The sequence below is a fragment of the Lathyrus oleraceus genome, chromosome 3 (genome assembly GCF_024323335.1).
Source record: "Lathyrus oleraceus cultivar Zhongwan6 chromosome 3, CAAS_Psat_ZW6_1.0, whole genome shotgun sequence".
NCBI classification, from domain to species: Eukaryota; Viridiplantae; Streptophyta; class Magnoliopsida; order Fabales; family Fabaceae; genus Lathyrus; species Lathyrus oleraceus.
The window spans coordinates 453,901,190-453,926,167 of NC_066581.1; the positions used below are offsets into that span (position 1 = coordinate 453,901,190).

A 24,978-nucleotide genomic window follows, 5' to 3' on the forward strand; every position below is an offset into this window, starting at 1 on the left:
TTTTGTGCTAAATTCTATCTAATTTCTAATGGCTTCAGTTTCCTCTCAAAATAATGTGTGTAAAGGAGATCATGACTTATGAACAATTTACTGACCAGAAATCTACAAAAACTTAATAGTTCATTTTCCCATTTATTAATTTTCAACAATCTCAAGTCAACCTAAAATTCCTCAAATAATTATACTCCTATCAATTGAGCTAAAAATTCATAATAAACATGTATTTTCCAGACCCTCACATTGTTTACTAACCTAAATTTTAAACCTACTAAAACTTAATAATACAAATCATCATTCTCCCTCTAATTTTTTCAATATGAATTGATCCACTTTTTTCCACTTTGTGATTCTTCTTTTAAACGTGCTCAGCACAATAAACTGTTACATGCCAATAACAACAGAACAAACAATTAAATAATATTCAACAACAAAATCAATGGCTCCCAATTTTTTAAATAATAATACTAAAATAGTTATTTTCACATTGAAAAATAAAAACCTGCACTTATCATGTTCATATATTATTATTAATCTTCTTTTTCATATATTATTTTATCATAACATTCTCCATTTTCCTTCACTTGCAGCTTCTGAGTCACACTCAACAAGTCCAATCTAGCTTTCAGATTTCTGATTCTGTTACCACCATCTCTACCTGCCACTGCTTTCTTGGTAAGATTTCTATTATGCTATTCCCTCTTCTTCTATTTCAAGCTTTCTTTTTTCATTGGATGTTTTCTTAACTTGTGTTACTTTTTTAGTTTGTTGGTAAAATTGTATACTTTATCTGTAACCTTACTCTATCATCTGCATTACCCATTTTCTGCTATATTTTAGCTTAAAGTTTTAATTTTTTTTACTGGGTTTTCTTCACCACTTTCTTGATCTGAATTGTTGCTAATACACATGAATTGTTTGTAAAAATGCTTAACTGAGTTTTCATTTTTTGGACACTTTTTTTTATTTTTTTATTTCAGAGGGTTTGTGACTATTTGTGCAACACATTCAACTGCATTTAAGGAAGTATAAGTTTTTTTTTTATCTTGAGAGGTTTCATAATCTTGAAAACCATGAAAGGAAAGAACCGGAGAAGTGGCGGTACGGTTCAATTGGAGTATCTGATCCACATACAGGAGCTAAAGCCTTGGCCCCCATCGCAATCTCTTAGATCTATTCGATCGGTATTGCTACAATGGGAGAACGGAGAACGCTCTTCTGGGTCAACTAAACTTGTTTCCTCTTCAATTGATGAAGGAAAAATTGAGTTTAATGAGTCATTTAGGCTTTCTGTGACATTGGTGAAGGATATGTCTGTTAAAAATGCTGATGCTGAAGTTTTCCAGAAGAATACATTGGAGTTTAACTTGTATGAGCCTAGAAGGGATAAGATTGTTAAGGGTCAGTTGCTGGGGACCGCTATTGTAGACTTAGCGGATTGTGGTATACTAAGAGAGACTTTAAGCGTTAGTGTACCATTGAACTGCAAGAGAAACTACAGAAACACAGATCAGCCACTTTTATTTGTCAAAATCGACCCTGTTGAAAAGAATCGTACCAAGTCTACGTTGAAGGACAGTTTATCAAAGGAAAACTGCAGTAGCGGTGATTCTGTATCGGCATTGATGAATGGGGAATATGCTGAGGAAGCTGAGATTGCTTCTATTACTGATGATGATGTTTCCTCTCATTCATCTTTGGCTGCAGTTACGAACTCTCCCGAATCGATTGGGTATATGCTTCCTAATCTTGAAGAGGTACTCATGTTTTCCCATATTCTATTCTATTCTTTTATTCATAGTAGGAACATATATTTCTTTAACTATAATTAATCAATAATAATGTGTGGCGATTTAAATTGTCTGTCCTTCGTTCCTATTACATGAATAAGACCATAAAGTTATTTCCCTTTCACATTAAATTGTTCTAATGAATCAATGCAAGGAAAATTAGAAATTCTATTTTCATGTCATTATCCACATGCGGTCTGCTTGAATAGCATATCTAAACCGTATAGTGATTGTTACTCAGTCACAGAATGGATCAGCTCGAAAAAACGGTAGGAATGACAAGGAACATCACCTGGTTTCAGAAACAAGGGATGAGAAATTAAACATGATGCAACAGGATATGTATGCGAGACCAGAGACGAGTCCAGGAAATGGTCATAATTCTATGGAAAATACTCCCAACAATGGTTTAGAGACAACCCAAAAACATGTTGTTTCTCCTAGTGCTGATTATTTTCCCATATCCTTGGTCGAAAGTTCAATGAGTAGGTCAAAAAGCAGTGATCATGAAAATTCGAATCAGGAGATTCAGGTAAAGGCTACAAATGTTGAAACAAACAATAACCAAGGTGCTTATTCTAGCAACGCTGTTTCTCTAGATAGCAATTGCTTCATGAACAAAAGCCCAGGCTCAGTAAAATGTGATGGTTTGGAAATCAAGGACAAATTAAACGAGATATGTGAGGAAGCAGACAAATATTGTACGAGGGAAGGAGTAAGTGATGAATATTACTATAGTTCTGTTGAGGACAAGCTTGGCAATATTCCAAAAAGTGAAAGATTGAAATATGTAAAGTCTGTAAGGTCATCAGGAGACTTAACTAGGAGTACTGGATCACTTAGTAGCAATCACCATGGTGAAGTAAAGGAAAATGGCATTAATGGAGATGCTCAAAACAATGGAGGAAACATCAGAAGCAATGACAGAAAAGATGGTAAGGTTTATCCAAGGGATGCCAGAAATACCAGTTTAGACAGCAAGATTGAACATTTAGAAAACAAGATAAAGATGCTTGAAGGAGAATTACGAGAAGCTGCTTCAGTCGAGGCTGCTTTATATTCTGTAGCTGCTGAGCACGGAAGCTCCATGAGTAAGGTTCATGCGCCTGCGCGACGCCTTTCCAGACTGTACATTCATGCTTGTAAAGAAAATATTCCAGCAAGAAGGTCTGGTGCAGCTAAAAGTGCTGTTTCAGGATTAGTACTTGTTGCAAAGGCATGTGGAAATGATGTCCCAAGGTGAGTCATATATTTGGGTTATTAGTTTTTATTTTCTATGATCAGGTTCTTGTTTACTGCCTTTTATTGCAACTATTTAGCATTATCCCATCACCACTCAAGCTAATGTTGATTTATCGTACGGCCTGCTGTTTCAAAACATTTCCTAAAACAATAATGAGCATATTCTGAATAAAAAATATGTAACAAGACTATACTAACCGAAAAATATCCTGCATGGAATTCTAAATGAAATTGGACCAGAATAATTGTTAGTAGTCGATCAGCTGATTTTTCACTGCATGATGTGGAAATTATAATTTGAATACAAACTGTACCGATTTCTACTGGTTAACATCTTGCATATGGATACAGGTTGACGTTTTGGCTGTCTAATTCTATTGTTTTGAGAACAATTATAAGCCAAACCACCAAGGATGTTGCAAGATCAAGTCCTTATGGAACTATTGCAAGAAGGAAGAGTGGAGAGGGGAATGGAAAGACTGTACAACCATTAATATGGAAGGGTTTCTCTCCTAAGAAAAGTGAAAATATAGCAGTTGAATATGGAGGTTTTGCTAACTGGGATGACCCAAACGTGTTCACATCAGCACTGGAAAAGGTGGAAAATTGGATCTTCTCTCGCATTGTAGAATCTATTTGGTGGCAGGTAGCTCTTTTATCTCACACTCCATTTCGACAGTCTTAAATATCCATACAGCTGATTATTGATGTTGACAATTCTATTGGCTCTAACACAAGCCTTTGTTCATCTGTGTCCAGTCTCTGACTCCACATATGCAGCTTGTTGATGCAAAGATTACTCATAATGATGTGAGTTCTGTCAATAGTAAAAGCTTAACGAAGATGTCTAGCTTACAAGGTCAAGAGACTGGAAATTTATCATTAGATATTTGGAAGAATGCTTTTAAAGAATCATGTGAAAGGATCTGTCCAGTCCGAGCTTTGGGACATGAGTGTGGTTGTCTGTCTGTGTTGCCTAGATTGGTTAGTTCCTCAAGTTCCTTTGTCCTGTTTTTTTACTACGCTAAAAGGAATTGAGAAACCATTTGGTGTTTTTCACCTGATGATAAAAGGGGTCTTTTTAATGAAAAAAACTGTGAACGGTTTCATACTGTCTGCTTTTAGTCATTCCTTTTTCCTTTTCCTCACAAATTCCTCTATTGTTTCTTGTGAACTGTGGAGATGACATGGAAGGTATCTTTGTGCCTCACCAGAAAATGATACCTTTGAATATACTAATCACTGTTCAATCTAAACTCTGTTCAGTTTAAGCGATTACATTGACATTAGAATGCATTTTTGTAATCTGTAGGTAATGGAGCAGTGCATTGCCAGATTAGATGTTGCTATGTTAAATGCCATTCTTCGCGAATCGGCTGATGACATTCCATCTGATCCTATATCTGATCCAATTAGTGATCCTAAGGTTCTCCCCATTCCACCTGGTAAATCAAGCTTTGGAGCTGGTGCTCTGCTAAAAACTGCGGTAACATTCTATCTCATAGTTTTTGTGCAAGCTATAGAATCTAATTTATTCAAACAACATATTTACATTCAATTTACTACCCGTATGACTATTGTGTCTTGAATGTGCCTTTAAATTTAGTTGTCTGTTTTCATTTCTGTTTTAAAATTTTCAGGTTGGTAACTGGTCTAGATGGTTGACTGACCTATTTGATATGGACGACGACGACTCGCTTAAGGATAAAGATGATGACATTGATAACAATGATGGAAATGCATCCTTCAAGGCCTTCCATCTTCTTAATGCACTAAGTGATCTCTTGATGCTTCCTAAGGATATGTTGTTAAGCGCATCCATCAGGAAAGAGGTTAGCAAATGAATTTGTGCTTTACTTTATTCAGTTTTTTAACTTGCTGCAAGTTTCTTCTCAATAATAGTAAAAGGATCCTTGTTTGTGAAGGTCTGCCCAATGTTTGGTGCATCTATAATCAAGAAGATTCTTGACAATTTTGTCCCGGATGAGTTTTGCCCGGATCCAATTCCCACTGATGTGTTTGTAGCTCTGGATTCACAGGTTAGATGACCAAACTTGCATTTATGTGTTTGTACTTTTAATTTATTTATAGAATATTAGTTGACACTTCACATGTCAGCATATATACAACGGATTAAATGTTTTTTAAATTGTGAAATGTGTTTGATAGAGGCTTAGTGAAATTAATATGGTGTGTGATGAATATATGTTTGTTGCAGGATGGTCTCGAGGAGGAAAACGAGTCTGTCAACAACTTCCCATGCATTGCTGCTCCCATTATATATTCACCCCCGCAAGCAATAATGATTGCAAACATTGTCGGGGAGATTGGACGGGAATCTCAGATTAGTCAGCTGAGAAGAAGCAGATCATCTGTTGTCAGAAAGTCACACACGAGTGATGACGAGCTCGATGAATTAAACTCCCCATTATCTTCAATTTTATTCAACAATTCCTCCTCACCAGTATCAACAAAACCAAACTTGAAGTGGAAAGAAAGTCACAATGAGTCTAATGTCAGATATGAACTTCTTAGGAATGTTTGGATGATCAGCGAGTGACCTTATTTTAGCCCCCTTTCATGTAATAGTTATAGTATGCGTTGTAAAAAGAATTAGTAGAGGTGTTACAACTAATTAGTCTTATGACACGAGATAGTGAAAATGACATGCATGTAATATAAAATCGAGCCTATGCCTGTAGTGTATAATAAAGTCATAACGGTTGATTCTGATTTGCCTTTATATAATGACTATCATATGTTTAGTTAATTTAAATGAGTTTCAAAGACTAAATCAAGTGTAATTTTCTTCTAAAATGAAAAGCATAAGAAATTGTAGATTCATTAGTCAATCACAAAGTACTCGTGAATTAGATAGAAATATAAACAAAAAAAAAACAGGGCCTTCAACTACATTGATTACAAATTGGCAACATAATTTGGCTGTAATAAAAACCAATCTGAGACTAAAACATGAGAAAGTCTTAAAGTTTGAACATCACATGAATAAAGTTGAAAGCTAATGTCTCGTGTCATTTGCTTGTTGATTCTGGGACCAGACATGTTACTAGAAACTAGAAAAAAGAAGAAAAGAATGGAACACAATTAAAATGAAGAAAAAAAGACTCACACCGTCACTACAAGAATTTGTGTTCATATAAAATGTGTACTTCAGAACAAACTTAAATTCTCAAAATTTTCAAAATCAAATTCTCCAATAATTGGGACACTATCGTAAAATTTCCTTTAAATTCTACTGCCTCTCATATTCACATATGGTATAATGCCGAGGAGGGATGAATGGGGTGCCACAATGAAGATTAATGCCCTTTCTTCACGCAGTCAATTTTTGAGACGAACTAAGAGCATTAATATGCTGGAGATGTAGTGCAGCCAGAAGTCCCTTCCAGGTTTCTCCAGCTCCACCTGCGACTTCGAAATTCAAAAGTTTCTTCTGCTTCCTGTAGTAATCTTCCAACATCTTGGACTACAGATGAAAGATACAGACAAAAAAACAAATTACGACAAGTATTAACTCATAGTATCTAGTGTATTAGAACCAAAGATAGACAAATGAGCAATCTCAAACCAGTTTAAGAAAGATTATATATGAAAAGTCACCTCTTCTGCACGCTTGTGGCCATGTTCATCCTGTGACTGCTTGGTTGGGGTCCAAGAACTGGTTGTATAAATATGTTCTTGGCCTGGAGTAAATTTATGAAGTCCCAGTTTCTTTTTCAATATATCCTCTTGCGGACATTTGAAATTCACCACTAGATCAACATGAGCAATGTGATTGAGAATATCCTGCAAAATAGTCCGGTAACAATCCAAATTTAAAGATGGGGCATAAAAGCAAACTAAGCTAAATTCAGGTTGAACTTCATTGCCTCAGAAAAATTGGAAATATTCAGAATTTTGGTGATTTCAGCAGGCATGATACAACAAATAAATTCTTACAGGAATATCTAACTACAACAATTTAAGCACTTATCAAAAATAGAATGAGGGTAAACTCTCCGACTTAGCCCAAAACAGCTTATAAACCCTATAAGTTATTTTCAAAAGCTCTTCCAAACACCTATACCATAAAATAGGTCCAAAATCCAAAGAAGCTACTCCAAATACTCTATTGTAATCTAACAATAGTAATAATAATCAACAGAAAAAAACATTAACTGATAATGTTTTCATTTTTAATTTTATGTCGAAAACATGAAATTAGTAATACTAAGTTGTACTAATAAGAATTAGTATTGGTATAAATGAAACAAACTTACAGCTTGAATTCTTGTTCTAGGAATTCCATCAAGAATGAACCCAGTTTCACCTCTATAGTATCCATCTTCCAATCTCTTTGATAACAGAGCAAAAATGATTTCCTCAGGTACAAGTTTTCCATGATCCAAGGCATTAGCTATCTGAATTAGAACAAAAAATCACACATGCATACACTAATAAGAGAGTTTGGTTTTGATACACAATAATTAGTTATATGATTTTTATATTCACCAACAAAAAACATCACAAAAGCACAACCAATTTAAACGGTGAAGCTCATTAGCAAAGATAATAACTTTGTTTTATAGTAGTTAGTAATTAGTTACTACCTAATTTAATGTAATTCTCACTTTTCTTTTCATTTTAATCAAAAGATAAATATTCTTCTCTTTACAACATAAAGCTATAACTTTAACCTGAAATTCTTATAGAGGGAAAATACAACGGATTATGAAGAAATTAATAATTAATAATATGAATTAAACGCAAAATTAAGAAAGATAATTAACGATTACCTGCTGATAGAGAGAAGAACGAGGGTTGAGTTCTTGATGAAGAAGCGATGCCATGGAAATGTGCGGAACTTCTAGAAGCTTCGAGAGTCTTTCGGCGAACATGTGTCTCTTAGCTCCAGGTTCACCAATCATAACCCACTGAACTCCACGCTCCGGCGCGGAACCTTCCGTGTCAAGCATGCCACGTGGCGCGATATACTCGAATTCTTCTTCATCGTCGTAGTTGTATTGTAGAGCGGCTGCGGATCCGAATGGACGGTTGTGATGGAATCGGAGGTGTGCGATTGCTCTGAGGCGTACGATCGCGGACATGGTGGAGGTTTTCTGTTGAGAAAGAGTGTGGCTGCGGAAGGAGGAACCCTGGGGTTTTAAGAAGGGTGTGGGGTTAGAGAAATGACACTGTTTTGTTGTGGGAATTACGAGAGTGCCACTCTTGGGTGCGTGGCGGGAGCGAGCCCTGTTTTGATGGTTTGTGAAGTTGACTTGTTGTGATTGGCGGAATCAAGATGATGTCTTAGACGGTTGTAAATGAATGTTGGGTTGTGTAATTTGGTAAAGTTCTATTTAAGGGAGACCAAAAGTGATAAATAATTTGTTCCTTAAAGAAAAATTAATCCATATTTATTTTTTACTAAAATAATCCAGTTTTTCAAAAAAAAAACTCAAAATAATTTTATTTTAAAAAAAATTCTCAAACTATCTCATTTTTAGGATGAGGCACCGATTGACGCACCCTCTTAAAATTAGAATGCAGGTGCCAATTGGATTGGCTAGAGCACATGGTGCAACCAATTCAATTGATGCTCATGTGTATGGTTTCAAAAGAGACGTCAATTGGATTGACACCTCAGTGTATTTTGCAATTTTTTTTGTTAAACAGTCTACGTGATACATAATTTCGAAATAGGACCAATTCATATTAATATAAATTCTCGCTTACACAAAAAAACTAATGTTGGTGATCGGGATCACCTAACCGACCTCCAGTCCCACATCCCCTAGCTACCCGAACCCGTGGCCCTAACCTGCATTGATGATTCACAATTGGTGTTTGAGCATCTGAGGGGCCAGGAACATCACTATCAACTACAAGAGATGGCATGTTGAGATAGTCAGACAAATCAGCATAGTCTTAAGTATGCATCGAAGGTGTACCGCCATAGTTGAGTTCATGACCTATGCCAGAGTAGTTGGGTTGTGTTTGACTTATTGGTGGGCGACCGGGACGGTTGAAGGGAGACATAGGTGTGAATGATGCGTCGAGGAAAGGTTGGAAAGATTGTTGGGGTGTTTGGTAGAGATAGGGTTGTTGAAGGTTTCGGTTTTGTGAGGTTTGGGCTTCTTGGCTATGGTAAGAGGAGGAACGGTTGATGTTGAATGATCGTTGAGTGTTCTGGTTAAGGTGGCTTTGATAGGGTGATGTGTTGGGTGTGAAGCGATGCTAGGTCTCTGGTTAATGATTTATTTGTTGGTGGTGGTACGTGGTATGCTCTTGGTATTGTGGTTGGATGTTGTAATACCCCAAAATTTACCCTTCATTTTTCCTAAAAAAAAACGAAAAAAAAAAAACGAAAAAAAAATTATTTAGTTAATTAATTAATTAATTAATTAAATAAATAAATAAAATAAATAAGAGATTAATTACTATACACTGTCAGTGTAAAAAGTTTTACACCGTCGATTCATCACCATCATCCGTTTGTATTACTTTATAGATTTTTAAAATAAAAGTCAAACTTCTTTTAATATTCGACATCTATGATTAATTGACGGTGTAAAATCCTTTTACACTGTCAGTGTATTTCAATTAAACTCAATAAATAAATAAAATATAACAAATTATTTTGGACTTGGGTCTCCCTCATTTGAGCCCACTACCCACGAAAATCAGTCTATAAATACTGAAGTTTCAATAGAGGAGTGACACTGGGAGATTCACTGGAAAAAGATAGTGAGAGAAAGAAGACAGAACAAAGGGGGATTTTGAGGAGAAACAAAACACTCTGAGGTTTCCTTGGAACAAAACCCTGAGGAAAAAGATAGTGAGAGAAGACCTGACAGAGAACTCAAAGCAGCCTCCAAACCCTGAAGGGAACTCAACTTGTAAACCTCACGGGTGCAACTCAATTTCAATCAAGCTCTCCAATCAGGTTTGCCCTATATCCATCATCTTTATGCCTTTAATTTGAATGCTCTAAATGTATGAGGTATCATGGGTGAATTTGATACCTTTTTTGTGAGCCTTTTGTGAATTTTGATGGAATTATTCATGTGGTTACATTTTGATTTAGGGGCAACTCTGGGTTACCCTATTTTGTTTCTCTAACCTGTCTTTGCGTTGCCATGGCATTGTTTTCCCTGGATTTCACCTTGTTTGTCTAACCTTTCTGTTGAGTTTTCGCGAGGGCTCACATACTCTTGCAGGGATACCATCCGGAGGTTTATCCTGATTAATCGTATTGACTGATTTTCTTTGATGGTCTAGCTGGAGAGATCTCAGGGTTGCTAATCCTTTAATTGCTGTAACTTCGGATCTTTATCCGTGTGGTAATTTTTTCCTTTTCTCGTACTTTATCGCTTTCTTAGCTGGAAGACCTCGATAGGAGGCAATGTTTGGGCCCCTTGGTGGCATTTTACTTTGAGATACATGTTTTGTGTTTTGTATTCATATCCCCACATGTAGCACGGTTCCTTCGTCAAGGACTGCCTGTTTGCCCTCGAGCATCCCAAACCCTAAAACCCAAAGCAACACGTTTACTCCTTCTACTACAGGCGAGTAAGTCTCCAAAGGTCGAGCATCCGGTAGATTGCGTAGTGACGTCGTTCGTCCAAAACCCAATCCATAACCCCGTAGTTAGCCGAACTACGGCTTGCTCTGATTCTCATTCCAGATGAGATACGTAGGCATAAGACGCGATGTCTTAGCGAGCACACATCCCCTTAACCCATAGGTCAGCCGAGCTACGAAGACTCTGATTCTCCTATTCAGATGAGATACGTATGCAGTGGATGCGACATCCACGCGAGTCATTTCTCTTAACCTTTTAGTAAATAGTACATTAGGCAAACCCACACCCTTTAGACAAAAAGCCACAAAAGTGGATCCCGTAGAGTATTATGGATGCGTAGGGGTGCTAATACCTTCCCTTCGCATAACCGACTCCCGAACCCAAGATTTGGTTGCGAGACCCCGTCTTGTCCTTTCCTTTTTTCAGGTTTACTTCGAGCGTTTCCTTTCCCTCCTTTGGGATGAATAACGCACGGTGGCGACTCTCCTGTCATTCTCTTTCGCCGGTTGTTTTTTCGCACGTTGTATTTTTCAGGTTGCGACAGCTGGCGACTCTGCTGGGGACCCGGTTTCCCTAAGCGAGTCCCTCCTAGCTTTTGTAGTTTGTTTGTTTATTGGGTGTTCATGCTTTTGTACAGTTATTTATTTACCTGCTTTACCTTATTGCATTGTGTACATATCATTGTTGTATCTGTTGGCTGGCTATGGCTTCTTGGTGATCTTTGTGAGATGAGTTCTATACCCGAACTCGAGTGCACTTAAGATAGGAGAATGGCATAGTCCTGTCAACTTGTGTGGAGTATTCCTTAGCGAGTTGACTTGCAAGCCCATTCACTTGGTGGAGGTCATGTTGAGATCAATAATGTCACATAAGTAAGTTGTGGTTAGACATTACTTGTTCCAATATAGACCTAAGAAGCCAAGGACCTTAGTTTACCTAACCCATCTTGGCCTATTCGTAGGACGTAGTGCGAAAGTCGTTCAAATGTAAGATTTGATACGATTGTTACGCGATACTACACTCATAAGAGTCTCTCTTGAGAATATTGTTGGAATACGAGTAGTCGTTCCTCTGATAATATCCGAAAGATGGGATTATGACTATGGGAACCTTTTGTAGAACATGTTTGGCAGGTTTAAACCTTAGTACACTCCTTTTGGGTGGTTCTTAACCTAAACTCCATGCTCGTGGCTTGCAACAAACCCTTGATTCATGGTTAATCCGATCAGGTATCCTTAATATCAATGAAACTCGGGTGTTGATAAGGTGTAAACCATAATCCACCAAAATGGGTGGTTGATATTAAGGATAACATGATCCATCCCATGACCTTTGTTTGGTGTACTCTTAATTTCTCTCCAGACAGTGCAACCTGACAGATGTTCAAGCAGATACAGCAATCCTGATTGACATGCCACTGCATTGCATTCACATCGTTGCATCACATCATTTGCATTCATATCATTTAACACATGTTTATCCATTTCTGTGGGGTTTATATCTTCTACTTGATTCTAGTCAGAATTTTCTTGGTTCTCATCAACGGCTTAGTCTTTTTTTTTACATTATTTATCAAATGTGAGACTGGAATCAAGGGGGTAGAATACTTTTGGAATTGATAAACATGTCATTGCATTTGCATAGTCATCCGCATGTCTTGCATAACAGGTACCGCCACAGTGTTCTCAGTTTGTTTGGTGTTCCATCAGCAGGATAGCTGACTCAGGCATTCACCGATACGGTACCCGAAGGAATCAACAGAGAGTAATGGAAAGCCTACAAGCAGAGCTCGCCGAGATGAAGATTCGCATGAATCAATTCATGGATTTGGTTCAAGGGGTGACTCAAGGACAGCAGGAGCTTAGATTATTGGTGCAGAAGGATCCCCCTATTACTCAACCGGAGACGTTGGCTGATCCTCCAGCTGGAGAGGCTAATGGTCCCAATGGATCGGGGCCTATCCCAATCCTACATGTCACCTCCGGTCAACAACCCATTCAGGATGGTCAGGATGATCAGTTCCCCTTGCTTCAGGAAGACTTTGGCATGGACCCCATGTTTAGAAGATTGGAAGAAAGGTTGAAGGCAGTGGAAGGACAGAATCCTCTGGGAGTAGATGTTGCTGACTTGGGGCTGGTCCCAGGTGTGAGGGTGCCACCGAAATTCAAGGTCCCGATATTTGACAAATACAATGGCAGCTCTTGCCCCAAAACTCACGTGCAAGCCTATTTCCGTAAAATGGTTGCATACTCTGATGACGAGAAGCTACTTATGTACTTCTTCCAGGATAGCCTAGCTAGGGCATCCTTGGAATGGTATATGAGGCTGGACAGAGCCCACATCCGTTGCTGGAGGGATTTGGCAGAGGCTTTCGTGAAGCAGTATCAGTATAATGCAGACATGGCTCTGGACAGAACTCAACTTCAGAATCTGTCTCTTAAAAGCAATGAGTGCTTCAGGGAATACGCTCAACGCTGGAGGGATACAACTTCCCGTGTTCAGCCTCCTATGTTGGAAAAGGAAATGGCCAACATGTTCATGAATACGCTGCCTGAACCTTACTTGGAGCGTCTGGTAGGTTGCAATGCTTCCAACTTTGCTGATGTGGTCTCTACTGGAGAAAGGGTGGAGAATTACCTAAAGACATACAAGATCCAGAGTGGAGGTGGATCCTCATCAGGGGTGAAGAAGCCGTTCATTCAGGGACAGAAGAGAAGAGAAGGGGATGCAAATGCCATATCTTCTTATCAGAACAGGGATAACCGGAGGAAAAATTTTCAGAATTATCATCAGCAACCGTATGTTGCGGCTGTGACCATTCCAGCTGCAGCACCACTACAACAACAACAATCACAACGTCAACCAGCTCAGTATCAGCAGCAGCAACCGGGTAACAGACCCGCTTATCAACAGAGGCAAAGGATGATGGACCGGCGTTTCGACACCCTTCCAATGTCGTACGCCCAATTGCTTTCTAGTCTTCAACAACTACAACTTGTGCAATTGCGTACTCTGGCTCCTCCTGTTGGTAGACTTCCGGTGGGTTACGACGCCAACGCTAGGTGTAGCTTCCACTCTGGGGCACCTGGCCATGACATTGAGAACTGCAAAGCTTTTAAGCACGTAGTTCAGGACCTCATAGATTCAAAGGCCATCGACCTTGCACCAGCTCTGAATGTCGTCAACAATCCCATGCCCCAGCATGGTGGTGCGAACGTTAATTTGGTAGAGGGAGAAGCCAAGTCCATTAAGGATGTGTTGAAGTTGAAGACTCCATTGTTGGATATCAAAGGATGCTTGCTGAAGGCCGATGTCTTCCCCGGTTGTGGGAAGGGTTGTTTGGATTGTGCCACTCAGAGTGGAGGTTGTTTGAAACTACAGTAGGGTATTCAGGCCTTGCTCGACAAAGGTATCCTCCAGGTTAAGGGTCTGTCTGTCCAAGAGTCTGCGGAAGGGGTTGAGGAAGAAGGGTTTGAAGATGCTACTAATGAATTCACAGATGTTGTTCTTACTGATTCTGTAATCCATGATGTAACTGAAATGGATTCCGATGTTTCGGATGTGTGTACTTCAACGCCTCAGACACTTCAGGGGCCGATCACTTTCTCCAGTGCTGACATCATTCAGTATGGTCAAGTCTCTGCAGGCGACGAAGAAGATGGGGATAGTGATTGTGACATTGACAACTGGGTGCGTCCGAGGATCCCGGATGAAGTCATCAACAATTGGACTTCTAAAGAGATTATCCAAGTCACTCTTCTTGAAGAGTAATTTTCTTTGTTTATTCATGCATATCCAAGTCTTACGTTCCGCCCAGGGCGTAATGACTCATTGTAGGGCCCATCTATGTGACACTTGCATTTTTATCATAAATAAAGGACGTATTTTTGCATTCAAATATTTCGTTCCCTATCTTTCTATTTTTGCAGTTTTTCAAAATAAAAAATGGCAATGTTTTATTTAGTTTTCACTTCTTGTTCACACTCATAAGCACATACCATCACTCATGCAGATGCACAACACCAGATCCTATTGATAACGGTTCTGCTATGGCTCGCTTCGACTTTGAAAATCCAATCTTTCAAGCTGAAGAAGAGGGTGATGAAGACTGTGAACTCCCTGAAGAACTTACCAGGTTATTGAAACAGGAAGAAAGGGTCATTCAACCGCATCAAGAGTCTGTTGAAGTGATTAATCTCGGCACCGAAGACGCCAAGAGAGAAATCAAGATAGGGGCTGCTTTGAGAGATGATGTGAAGAAAGGGCTGATTGAATTGCTGCAAGAATACGTTGACATCTTCGCCTGGTCTTATCAGGACATGCCCGGGCTGGACACAGAAATCGTGGTACACCGCTTGCCTCTCAAAGAAGGTTGTCCTCCGGTCAAGCAGAAACTCAGAAGAACAAGACCAGAGATGGTTGTTAAGATAAAGGAAGAAGTGCAAAAGCAGTTGGATGCAGGGTTTCTAACAGTCACCAATTATCCGCCATGGGTTGCAAACATCGTCCCAGTACCTAAGAAGGATGGAAAGGTACGGATGTGTGTCGACTACCGGGATCTGAACAGAGCTAACCCTAAAGATGATTTCCCATTACCTCACATCGACGTTTTGGTGGATAATACAGCTCAGTTCTCGGTATTCTCCTTCATGGATGGCTTTTCTGGCTATAACCAAATCAAGATGGCATCAGAAGACATGGAAAAGACAACTTTCATAACCCCATGGGGCACCTTTTGCTACAAGGTGATGCCGTTTGGTCTGAAAAATGCCGGAGCAACATATCAGCGAGCAATGGTGACTCTGTTCCATGATATGATTCATCATGAAATCGAGGTTTATATGGACGATATGATTGCCAAATCTCAGACAGAAGAAGAACATTTGTTGAATTTGCAGAAACTGTTTGAGCGTTTGAGGAAATTCAAACTGAGACTTAACCCGAACAAGTGCACTTTCGGGGTGAGATCGGGAAAATTGTTGGGTTTTATCGTTAGCGGGAAAGGGATTGAGGTGGATCCTGACAAAGTGAAAGCAATACAAGAAATATCTGAGCCAAGAACAGAGAAGCAAGTCCGTAGTTTCTTAGGGAGGTTGAACTACATTGCAAGGTTCATCTCTCACCTAACAACCACGTGTGAGCCAATTTTCAAATTGCTGAGGAAAGATCAGGCTATCAGGTGGAATGAAGATTGTCAAAGGGCTTTCGAGAAGATAAAAGAGTATCTACAGAAACCTCCGATCCTTATACCTTCAGTTCCTGGGAGACCTCTGATAATGTACCTATCAGTGACTGAGAACTCGATGGGGTGCGTATTGGGACAGCATGATGAGTCTGGTCGAAAAGAGCATGCCATATACTACCTTAGCAAAAAGTTTACCGACTGTGAAGTCAAATATTCGCAGCTTGAGAAAACTTGCTGTGCTTTGGCCTGGGCTGCTCGCCGACTGAGGCAGTATATGTTGAACCATACTACCTTGTTGATTTCTAATATGGATCCAGTGAAATACATATTCGAGAAGCCAGCTCTTACCGGAAGGGTCGCTCGTTGGCAAATGATTTTAACAGAGTATGATATTCAGTACACGTCACAGAAGGCCATCAAAGGGAGTATTCTGTCAGACTACCTTGCCGAGCAACCGATTGATGATTATGAGCCAATGAAGTTTGAATTCCCTGATGAAGACATCATGTTCCTCAAGATGAAAGACTGTGAAGAGCCAGTTGTTGAGGAGGGACCTGATCCAAACGAAAAGTGGACTTTGTTGTTTGATGGGGCTGTCAATGCTAGAGGTAGTGGAATTGGCGCTGTCATTACTACTCCGAAGGGTGCCCACATGCCTTTCACCGCTCGTTTGACTTTTGAGTGCACAAATAATGAAGCTGAGTACAAGGCCTGTATCTTGGGTATTGAGCAAGCCATTGATCTGAGAATCAAGACTCTGGACATCTTCGGAGATTCAGCTCTGGTGATCAATCAAGTGAATGGTGATTGGAATACTCTCCAGCCCACTCTGGTCCCCTACAGAGATTACACGAGAAGACTTTTGACTTTCTTCACAACGGTAAAATTGTATCATATACCTCGTGATGAGAACCAGATGGCAGACGCACTTGCTACTCTATCCTCCATGATCAAGGTAATTCGCTGGAACCATGCTCCCAGGATCGATGTGATGCGCCTTGACAGGGCCGCGTACGTGTTTGCTGCTGAACTGGTAGTCGATGACAAGCCCTGGTATCACGATATCAAGTGCTTTCTGAAGAATCAAGAGTACCCTGCATGGGCATCCAACAATGACAGAAAGACTTTGAGAAGATTGGCAGGCAGTTTCTTCTTGAACAAAGACGATGTGCTGTATAAGAGGAACTTCGACATGGTTCTGCTCAGATGCGTGGACAGACACGAGGCGGACATGTTAATGTAGGAAGTTCATGAAGGTTCCTTCGGTACTCATGCCAGCGGACATGCAATGGCTAAGAAATTGTTGAGAGCGGGTTATTATTGGATGACCATGGAATCAGATTGTTTCAAGTATGCTCGGAAGTGTCATAAATGCCAGATTTATGCTGATAAGGTGCATGTACCGCCAAATCCTCTGAATGTGATGGCTTCGCCGTGGCCGTTTTCTATGTGGGGTATTGACATGATTGGAAAGATTGAGCCGACTGCTTCCAATGGGCATCGCTTCATCCTTGTTGCCATCGACTATTTCACCAAGTGGGTCGAAGCAGCGTCGTTCGCGAATGTCACCAGGCATGTGATTGCCCGTTTTATCAAGAAAGAAATCATTTGTCGCTATGGGATTCCCGAAAGAATCATTACTGATAATGGTTCTAATCTCAACAACAAAATGATGAAGGAGTTGTGTCAGAACTTCAACATTCAGCATCACAATTCTTCCCCTTACCGCCCTAAGATGAACGACGTTGTTGAGGCGGCAAATAAGAACATAAAGAAGATTGTGCAGAAGATGGTCGTCACGTACAGAGATTGGCATGAGATGCTACCTTTCGCCTTGCATGGGTACCGCACTTCAGTACGTACATCGACCGGGGCAACCCCTTACTCCCTTGTGTATGGTATGGAAGCAGTCCTACCTGTTGAAGTGGAGATTCCTTCCCTAAGAGTCTTGTTGGATGTCAAGCTAGACGAAGCTGAATGGATTCGGACAAGGTTCAATGAGTTGAGTCTTATCGAAGAGAAGTGAATGACAGCCATTTGTCGTGGGCAGTTGTATCAGAGTCGGATGAAGAGAGCCTTTGATCAGAAAGTGCGTCCTCGTTGTTTCCAAGTTGGAGATCTAGTTTTGAAAAGGATCCTTCCTCCTCAGACAGATCACAGGGGCAAGTGGACTCCTAACTATGATGGACCGTATATTGTCACCAAGGTTTTTGATGGTGGGGCCTTAATGCTTGCAACTATGGATGGTGAAAACTTCACTTCCCCTGTGAACTCAGACGCAATTAAAAAATACTTCGCATAAAATAGACCCGCTGGACAGTAAAAAGAATAGTCCAGGCAAAAAATGGGCATCTCGGCGAACCAAGAAAATGAAAAGGTTCGGGCAAAAATTAGGGACAAAAATAAAAAAAAAGATTGTACACCCGGTAAGTTGAAAACCTAAAAAGGCAACTTAGGCAAAAATGGGTATCCCGGTGGATTGAAAACCCGAAAAGGGCGATCCAAGCAAAATTTAGGGATTAAGCGAATGACTGCGTTCTGAGTAGTTCTGAATCTCATCTCGTGCCAATGACTGGAAATTTTTGAAGGATAGGAAACAGTCCAATCACTCTTTCAGAAAGCTGATCATCTGGAGGATCTTGAAGACGGGCAAGTCATAGCAGAATTGGAACCCAATAGAAATCCATTTCACATTGCCATTAGATTAATTTCTGTTTTTATCCATTGTGCGATTACCTCTTTCCAGGGATTGCTTCTTAATGTAAATGCCTATTCAGAGGCCATTCAATCAATAAAATCATGTTATTCAGTATATCTCTGTTTTCATTTTCATTTTACTGTTTTGTTTGCAAAAATGACGTCCGAATTTTTGATAAACATTGCATCATGACACATAAGGGCTTTACAGGTACATGCTTAATAAACATTTAAAATTGTTGTAAATTTTAAGTGCTTTGGATCGTCTATTCAGAACAGATACCCTCGGGGCATTTCCTTAAAATTCCCTGCAGATGATCGTGAATATCTTCCCCAGTGAAGTCACCAACAGAGAAATTCGGTGTCTTATCCCTGCAGAGCTGATCAGAGCGTTGGATTCTTCAATCCCCAGCAGTTTCTCACCACCGTACTGCCCCAAGCGGTTGTTTCAGGACATACACTCCCCAGTAGAGTTGACAGTACCAGACTACATATCCCCAACGGGGTTGACAGTGCCAGACTTTATCTTCCCAGCAGAAGTGGCTGCTCCTTAGAGTTCGATGCCAGATCGATAATCCCAATGCCAGATCCATGGTTTCTTTCCTTGAAGCAGAACCTCGATACCGTATATGTGTTTGCTCCCCCTGCTGAGTCATCTCTCGCAAATCGTGGTTGCCAGAACCATTGTAGTTTTCCTCAGCAGCAGGCTTCCAATGTCATTCTTTCCCCGATCAGAGTCTCGGTATGGCCAGAACACCGCATGGCTAGTCATCTCCCCACAGAGTTCATTGTGGTGTGTATCTCCAGCAGCCTGGCCAGAGCCCAGAGGATGGTAATCATTTCCCCAGCAGATCCCCTTGCCTCGGCTTGACATTCTACCCAGCATTTCGCATCCCTGCATGTAGAATCATATTGCATTGCATCCTTCCAAATCGCGTAGCATTTCCATTTTCATGGAGCATTACGCCATTGAAAAATTCAAACATACGCATGTAAGCATAAAACATTCTCGGTATCCCAAGTGATAAGCTAGAAGTTGTTTCCAGTACTCAGACTGAAGATTGTTCATGACTTACCTTTGTTATCCCCAGCAAGTGTCATTGGCCCATGCGCCGCCTCTATTATCATTCCCTATTTCTGCCAATGCTGACAGGCATGAAGTTTTCCGATGTTCAGATCGAAGAAGTTTCCGACGTTCAGGTCGATGCAACTTGTGGCATTCAGGCCAGTTTTCCGGTATCCAGACCGAAGTGGCATTCAGGCCAGTTTTCCGGTATCCAGACCGAAGTGGCATTCATGCCAGTTTTCCGGTATCCAGACCGAAGTGGCATTCAGGTCAGTTTTCCGGTATCCAGACCTAAGTGGCATTCATGCCAGTTTTCCGGTATCCAGACCGAAGTGGCATTCAGGCCAGTTTTCCGGTATCCAGACCGAAGTGGCATTCAGGCCAGCATTCAGGCCAGTTTTCCGGTATCCAGACCGAAGTGGCATTCAGGCCAGTTTTCCGGTATCCAGACCGAAGTGGCATTCAGGCCAGTTTTCCGATGTTCAAATCAAAGAAGTTTCCGACGTTCAGGTCGATGCAGCTTGTGGCATTCAGGCCAATTTTCCGATATTCAGATCGAAGTGGCATTCAGGCCAAGTCTTTCCGATGTTCAGATCGAAGAAGTTTCCGACGTTCAGGTCAATGCGACTTGTGGCATTCAGGCCAATTTTCCGATGTTCAGATCGAAGTCATTTCCAGTATTCAGACTGATGAGCGGCATTCAGGCCATGGTTATTTCTGTGTTACCATTTATTTTGGTATCCAGTTTAACATTCTTTTTCGATATTCAGACTGACTTTCACCGTACCAGACGGATTCTTCTTTCAAGACCACCTCTTTGCCGATTCTGACAGACATTGTTACTTCACTTCACTTCAGTGCAAATTTTTGGGCTTTTATTGTATTCAATCCCTTGATACCTCGAAAGCACGAAAGCAGCTGCCATCTTCTTTCCGGGTCTCTAGTTGATTGAATAGGGGCAGTTGTAATACCCCAAAATTTACCCTTCATTTTTCCTGAAAAAAAAAATAACGAAAAATAACGAAAAAAAAACGAAAAAAAAACGAAAAAAAAAACGAAAAAAAAGAAAAAGAAAAAAGAAAAAAAATTATTTAATTAATTAATTAATTAATTAATTAAATAAATAAATAAAATATAACAAATTATTTTGGACTTGGGTCTCCCTCATTTGAGCCCACTACCCACGAAAATCAGTCTATAAATACTGAAGTTTCAGTAGAGGAGTGACACTTGGAGTTACACTGGGAGATTCACTGGAAAAAGATAGTGAGAGAAAGAAGACAGAACAAAGGGGGATTTTGAGGAGAAACAAAACACTCTGAGGTTTCCTTGGAACAAAACCCTGAGGAAAAAGATAGTGAGAGAAGACCTGACAGAGAACTCAGAGCAGCCTCCAAACCCTGAAGGGAACTCAACTTGTAAACCTCACGGGTGCAACTCAATTTCAATCAAGCTCTCCAATCAGGTTTGCCCTATATCCATCATCTTTATGCCTTTAATTTGAATGCTCTAAATGTATAAGGTATCATGGGTGAGTTTGATACCTTTTTTGTGAGCCTTTTGTGAATTTTGATGGAATTATTCATGTGGTTACATTTTGATTTAGGGGCAACTCTGGGTTACCCTATTTTGTTTCTCTAACCTGTCTTTGCGTTGCCATGGCATTGTTTTCCCTGGATTTCACCTTGTTTGTCTAACCTTTCTGTTGAGTTTTCGCGAGGGCTCACATACTCTTGCAGGGATACCATCCGGAGGTTTATCCTGATTAATCGTATTGACTGATTTTCTTTGATGGTCTAGCTGGAGAGATCTCAGGGTTGCTAATCCTTTAATTGCTGTAACTTCGGATCTTTATCCGTGTGGTAATTTTTTCCTTTTCTCGTACTTTATCGCTTTCTTAGCTGGAAGACCTCGATAGGAGGCAATGTTTGGGCCCCTTGGTGGCATTTTACTTTGAGATACATGTTTTGTGTTTTGTATTCATATCCCCACATGTAGCGCGGTTCCTTCGTCAAGGACTGCCTGTTTGCCCTCGAGCATCCCAAACCCTAAAACCCAAAGCAACACGTTTACTCCTTCTACTACAGGCGAGTAAGTCTCCAAAGGTCGAGCATCCGGTAGATTGCGTAGTGACGTCGTTCGTCCAAAACCCAATCCATAACCCCGTAGTTAGCCGAACTACGGCTTGCTCTGATTCTCATTCCAGATGAGATACGTAGGCATAAGACGCGATGTCTTAGCGAGCACACATCCCCTTAACCCATAGGTCAGCCGAGCTACGAAGACTATGATTCTCCTATTCAGATGAGATACGTATGCAGTGGATGCGACATCCACGCGAGTCATTTCTCTTAACCTTTTAGTAAATAGTACATTAGGCAAACCCACACCCTTTAGACAAAAAGCCACAAAAGTGGATCCCGTAGAGTACTATGGATGCGTAGGGGTGCTAATACCTTCCCTTCGCATAACCGACTCCCGAACCCAAGATTTGGTTGCGAGACCCCGTCTTGTCCTTTCCTTTTTTCAGGTTTACTTCGAGCGTTTCCTTTCCCTCCTTTGGGATGAATAACGCACGGTGGCGACTCTTCTGTCATTTCCTTTCGCCGGTTGTTTTTTTCGCACACTGTATTTTTCAGGTTACGACAGATGTATGGCATGTTAGGGTTGTATGTTTGTGGAACGGAAAGTTTGACGGATAAAGGGTTGTGTGTAGCCGGTCTAACAATTTTGTTAGGGGTTAGATGTTAAGGCGTCTGGTGTGTAAGTTTGTTGGCGTGGATTGTATAGGTACATATTGTAACACCCCTTTTGCTACCCCAAATTACTTAACATATAATCAGAGTAAATAAGCACGCATATAAACAAAAGGGCGTCACATCGACGTTTTCAAAAAACCAAATCTTTCAAAAAACCAACATCATTCATCATCAATACATAATACACCTGGTCATTTAAAATAACACATTTCAATTATCATGAATATTCAAGCATATGCATTCGCAGCGGAAAATAATGAATACTCATGCATTTCATCAAATGATCCATGTCCCATACCATGATCATCTCTCAATAATCTCTTCAAAATAAACTGAAACCATAATCAGAATATTTGACACTATGGCCTCTCAACAGCAATTACAAATAAGCTTGTTCACAAGTAATAACATAATACTTATCCAAATAGGATACGAGTTCAATACTACTAATCTCCCCAGTGTTACATGACCAGAGCATTGACTCATTACCTAGTCTTCAAACTAAAATACGGAAACTCTCCGGCTAAATCTCGAATGAGCTACCTTCCACTTACTTCAGCGATACTACTCCTGAGTATCTGCACGATACCCATGTAAAGGTAACATTCAAACAGAAAGGGTGAGAATTCAAATCATCATGAAGAAGTATAATCAAGCACAATGATTAAATCAACAATTAAAGGAATTCATCACACTTCATATAACCATGTAAATAATATTAACCAACATTTATTTCACATGTTTCAAGCACACATACAAACTCAAGGAGTATAATACTCAAATCCAATATTATATTCCCAAAAATACACATAACTACAATTATCACATAATCACATACTTTTCCAAGTTATGTATCCAAACATCACCAAATTCAATTACCATATCTCGTACAAGCATCACAATCACAACAATACATACACTCAATTATCACATGACTCTAATGTGACTCAATGCAAGACATGTGACTATATGCATGCGGTACCTCAATGTGAACCTAATGTTTCAACGCTTTCCGATTCAATATCTAGAATCCAAGCCACGCTTCCGATTCGGACAAGATCAAAGCCACTACCACGCCTATTTCCAATTAAGGATCAACGTGTGCTACATCTACCACGCCTATTTCCAATTAAGGATCAACGTGTGCTACATCTACCACGCCTATTTCCAATTAAGGATCAACGTGTGCTACATCTACCACGCCTATTTCCAATTAAGGATCAACGTGTGCTACATCTACCACGCCTATTTCTAATTAAGGATCAACGTGTGCTACGTCTATTTCCAATTAAGGATCACCGTCTATCTACCACGCCTGTTTCCAATTAAGGATCAACGTGTGCTACGTCTATTTCCAATTAAGGATCACTGTCTATGTGAACCCACAGTTTCACCGCTTCCACCATGAAGCCGACCATGCAATGAATGAATGTACAAATACCAACACATATGCAATTAAGATCATCTCTACCATCTTAACATTCCACATATCACCATAGTTCAACTCTATGAATTATCCACCAATGGTACATATACACATTCATAACAATATATCATTCACAATCCACCAAAGGTAGATATACACATTCATAACAATATATCATTCACAATTCACCAATTGTACATATACACATTCATAACAATATATCATTCACAATCCACCAATGGTACATATACACATTCATAACAATATATCATTCACAAATATAGGCTAATTATCAAATACGCACACTTGGATTTCATTCCAAAACGAATACAACATTTAAAATCTCAAATTTTCACTTTTCAAACAGTGTTAACCGGTTAACGCGTATGGTTAATCGGTTAACGCGTAACAGAATGTACTTCCTAGCAATTTTCAACAGTGTTAACCGGTTAACGCATTTGGTTAACCGGTTAACGCAAGACAGAACACAATTCTAACAGATTTTCAACAGTGTTAACCGGTTAACGCATCTGGTTAACCAGTTAACGCAAAAACAGAATGCTATTCCTGCGTTAACACAAAACAGAATGCAGAATTTCCTGCGTTTTTCATCGTTGGAGGACCTTCGGACCTCCGATTTCAATTTCGTAAAAAACCAAACGTTCAGAAAATTATAACTCACACAATACTATAAATATATAACGTTAATTTGCAGTTTTAACACAATCAATCACCACAATCAAGCATACTCATCAAAATCGAACAATTCCAAATAACCATACAAAATTAGGGATTTTAACCTAAACATACATCTACCCATTGACCCAATCATACTAACCCATAATAATAAGGATTCCCCCCTTACCTCTTCAATTTTCTGGAAACCCTAGCTCCTCTCTTGTTCTTCCCCTCTTCTTCTCACTTTTCCTCTTCTCTTTCTCTATTGTTGTCAAATGATAAAGTGAATCCTAATTCTCACTCTCCTCCCTTTTATATACTAGTATTCTATTTGGGCTTAAAGAGTGATACCTCTAATTTTAATTAATAGGCCCAATAAGACCTAATATTTAAATATCTCTAATTTAATTCAAATAAATTAAACCAACTCAATATACACCAAGTTAATTAATATAATTAACTATTCAATTATATCTCATATCAACTAAATAATTAATTAACACACCAAATCAATTACTATAATCAATTATTATACTACCTAACAACCAATTAA

General features: G+C 39.7%; 2 protein-coding genes across 2 annotated transcripts; one reads left to right on the forward strand and one right to left on the reverse strand.

Annotated features, from left to right (window-relative positions):
- The first annotated feature begins 469 nt into the window (after window positions 1–469).
- Window positions 470–5,762, forward strand: LOC127128136 (uncharacterized). The gene is made up of 9 exons (XM_051057383.1): window positions 470–672; window positions 978–1,754; window positions 2,029–3,026; window positions 3,381–3,675; window positions 3,789–4,013; window positions 4,342–4,515; window positions 4,670–4,861; window positions 4,955–5,068; window positions 5,248–5,762. Exons 2-9 carry the CDS (start codon window positions 1,071–1,073, stop codon window positions 5,587–5,589), a joined length of 3,024 nt encoding a protein of 1,007 aa, XP_050913340.1. The 5' UTR covers window positions 470–672; window positions 978–1,070; the 3' UTR covers window positions 5,590–5,762.
- Window positions 5,763–5,953: 191 nt separating this feature from the next.
- Window positions 5,954–8,225, reverse strand: LOC127128137 (probable adenylate kinase 7, mitochondrial). Its single transcript, XM_051057384.1, has 4 exons — window positions 7,826–8,225; window positions 7,310–7,450; window positions 6,651–6,836; window positions 5,954–6,516 (listed from the first exon to the last, which is right to left on the reverse strand). The coding sequence occupies exons 1-4, from the start codon at window positions 8,135–8,137 to the stop codon at window positions 6,364–6,366; spliced, it is 792 nt and encodes a 263-aa protein (XP_050913341.1). The 5' UTR covers window positions 8,138–8,225; the 3' UTR covers window positions 5,954–6,363.
- Between the last annotated feature and the right edge of the window lie 16,753 nt (window positions 8,226–24,978).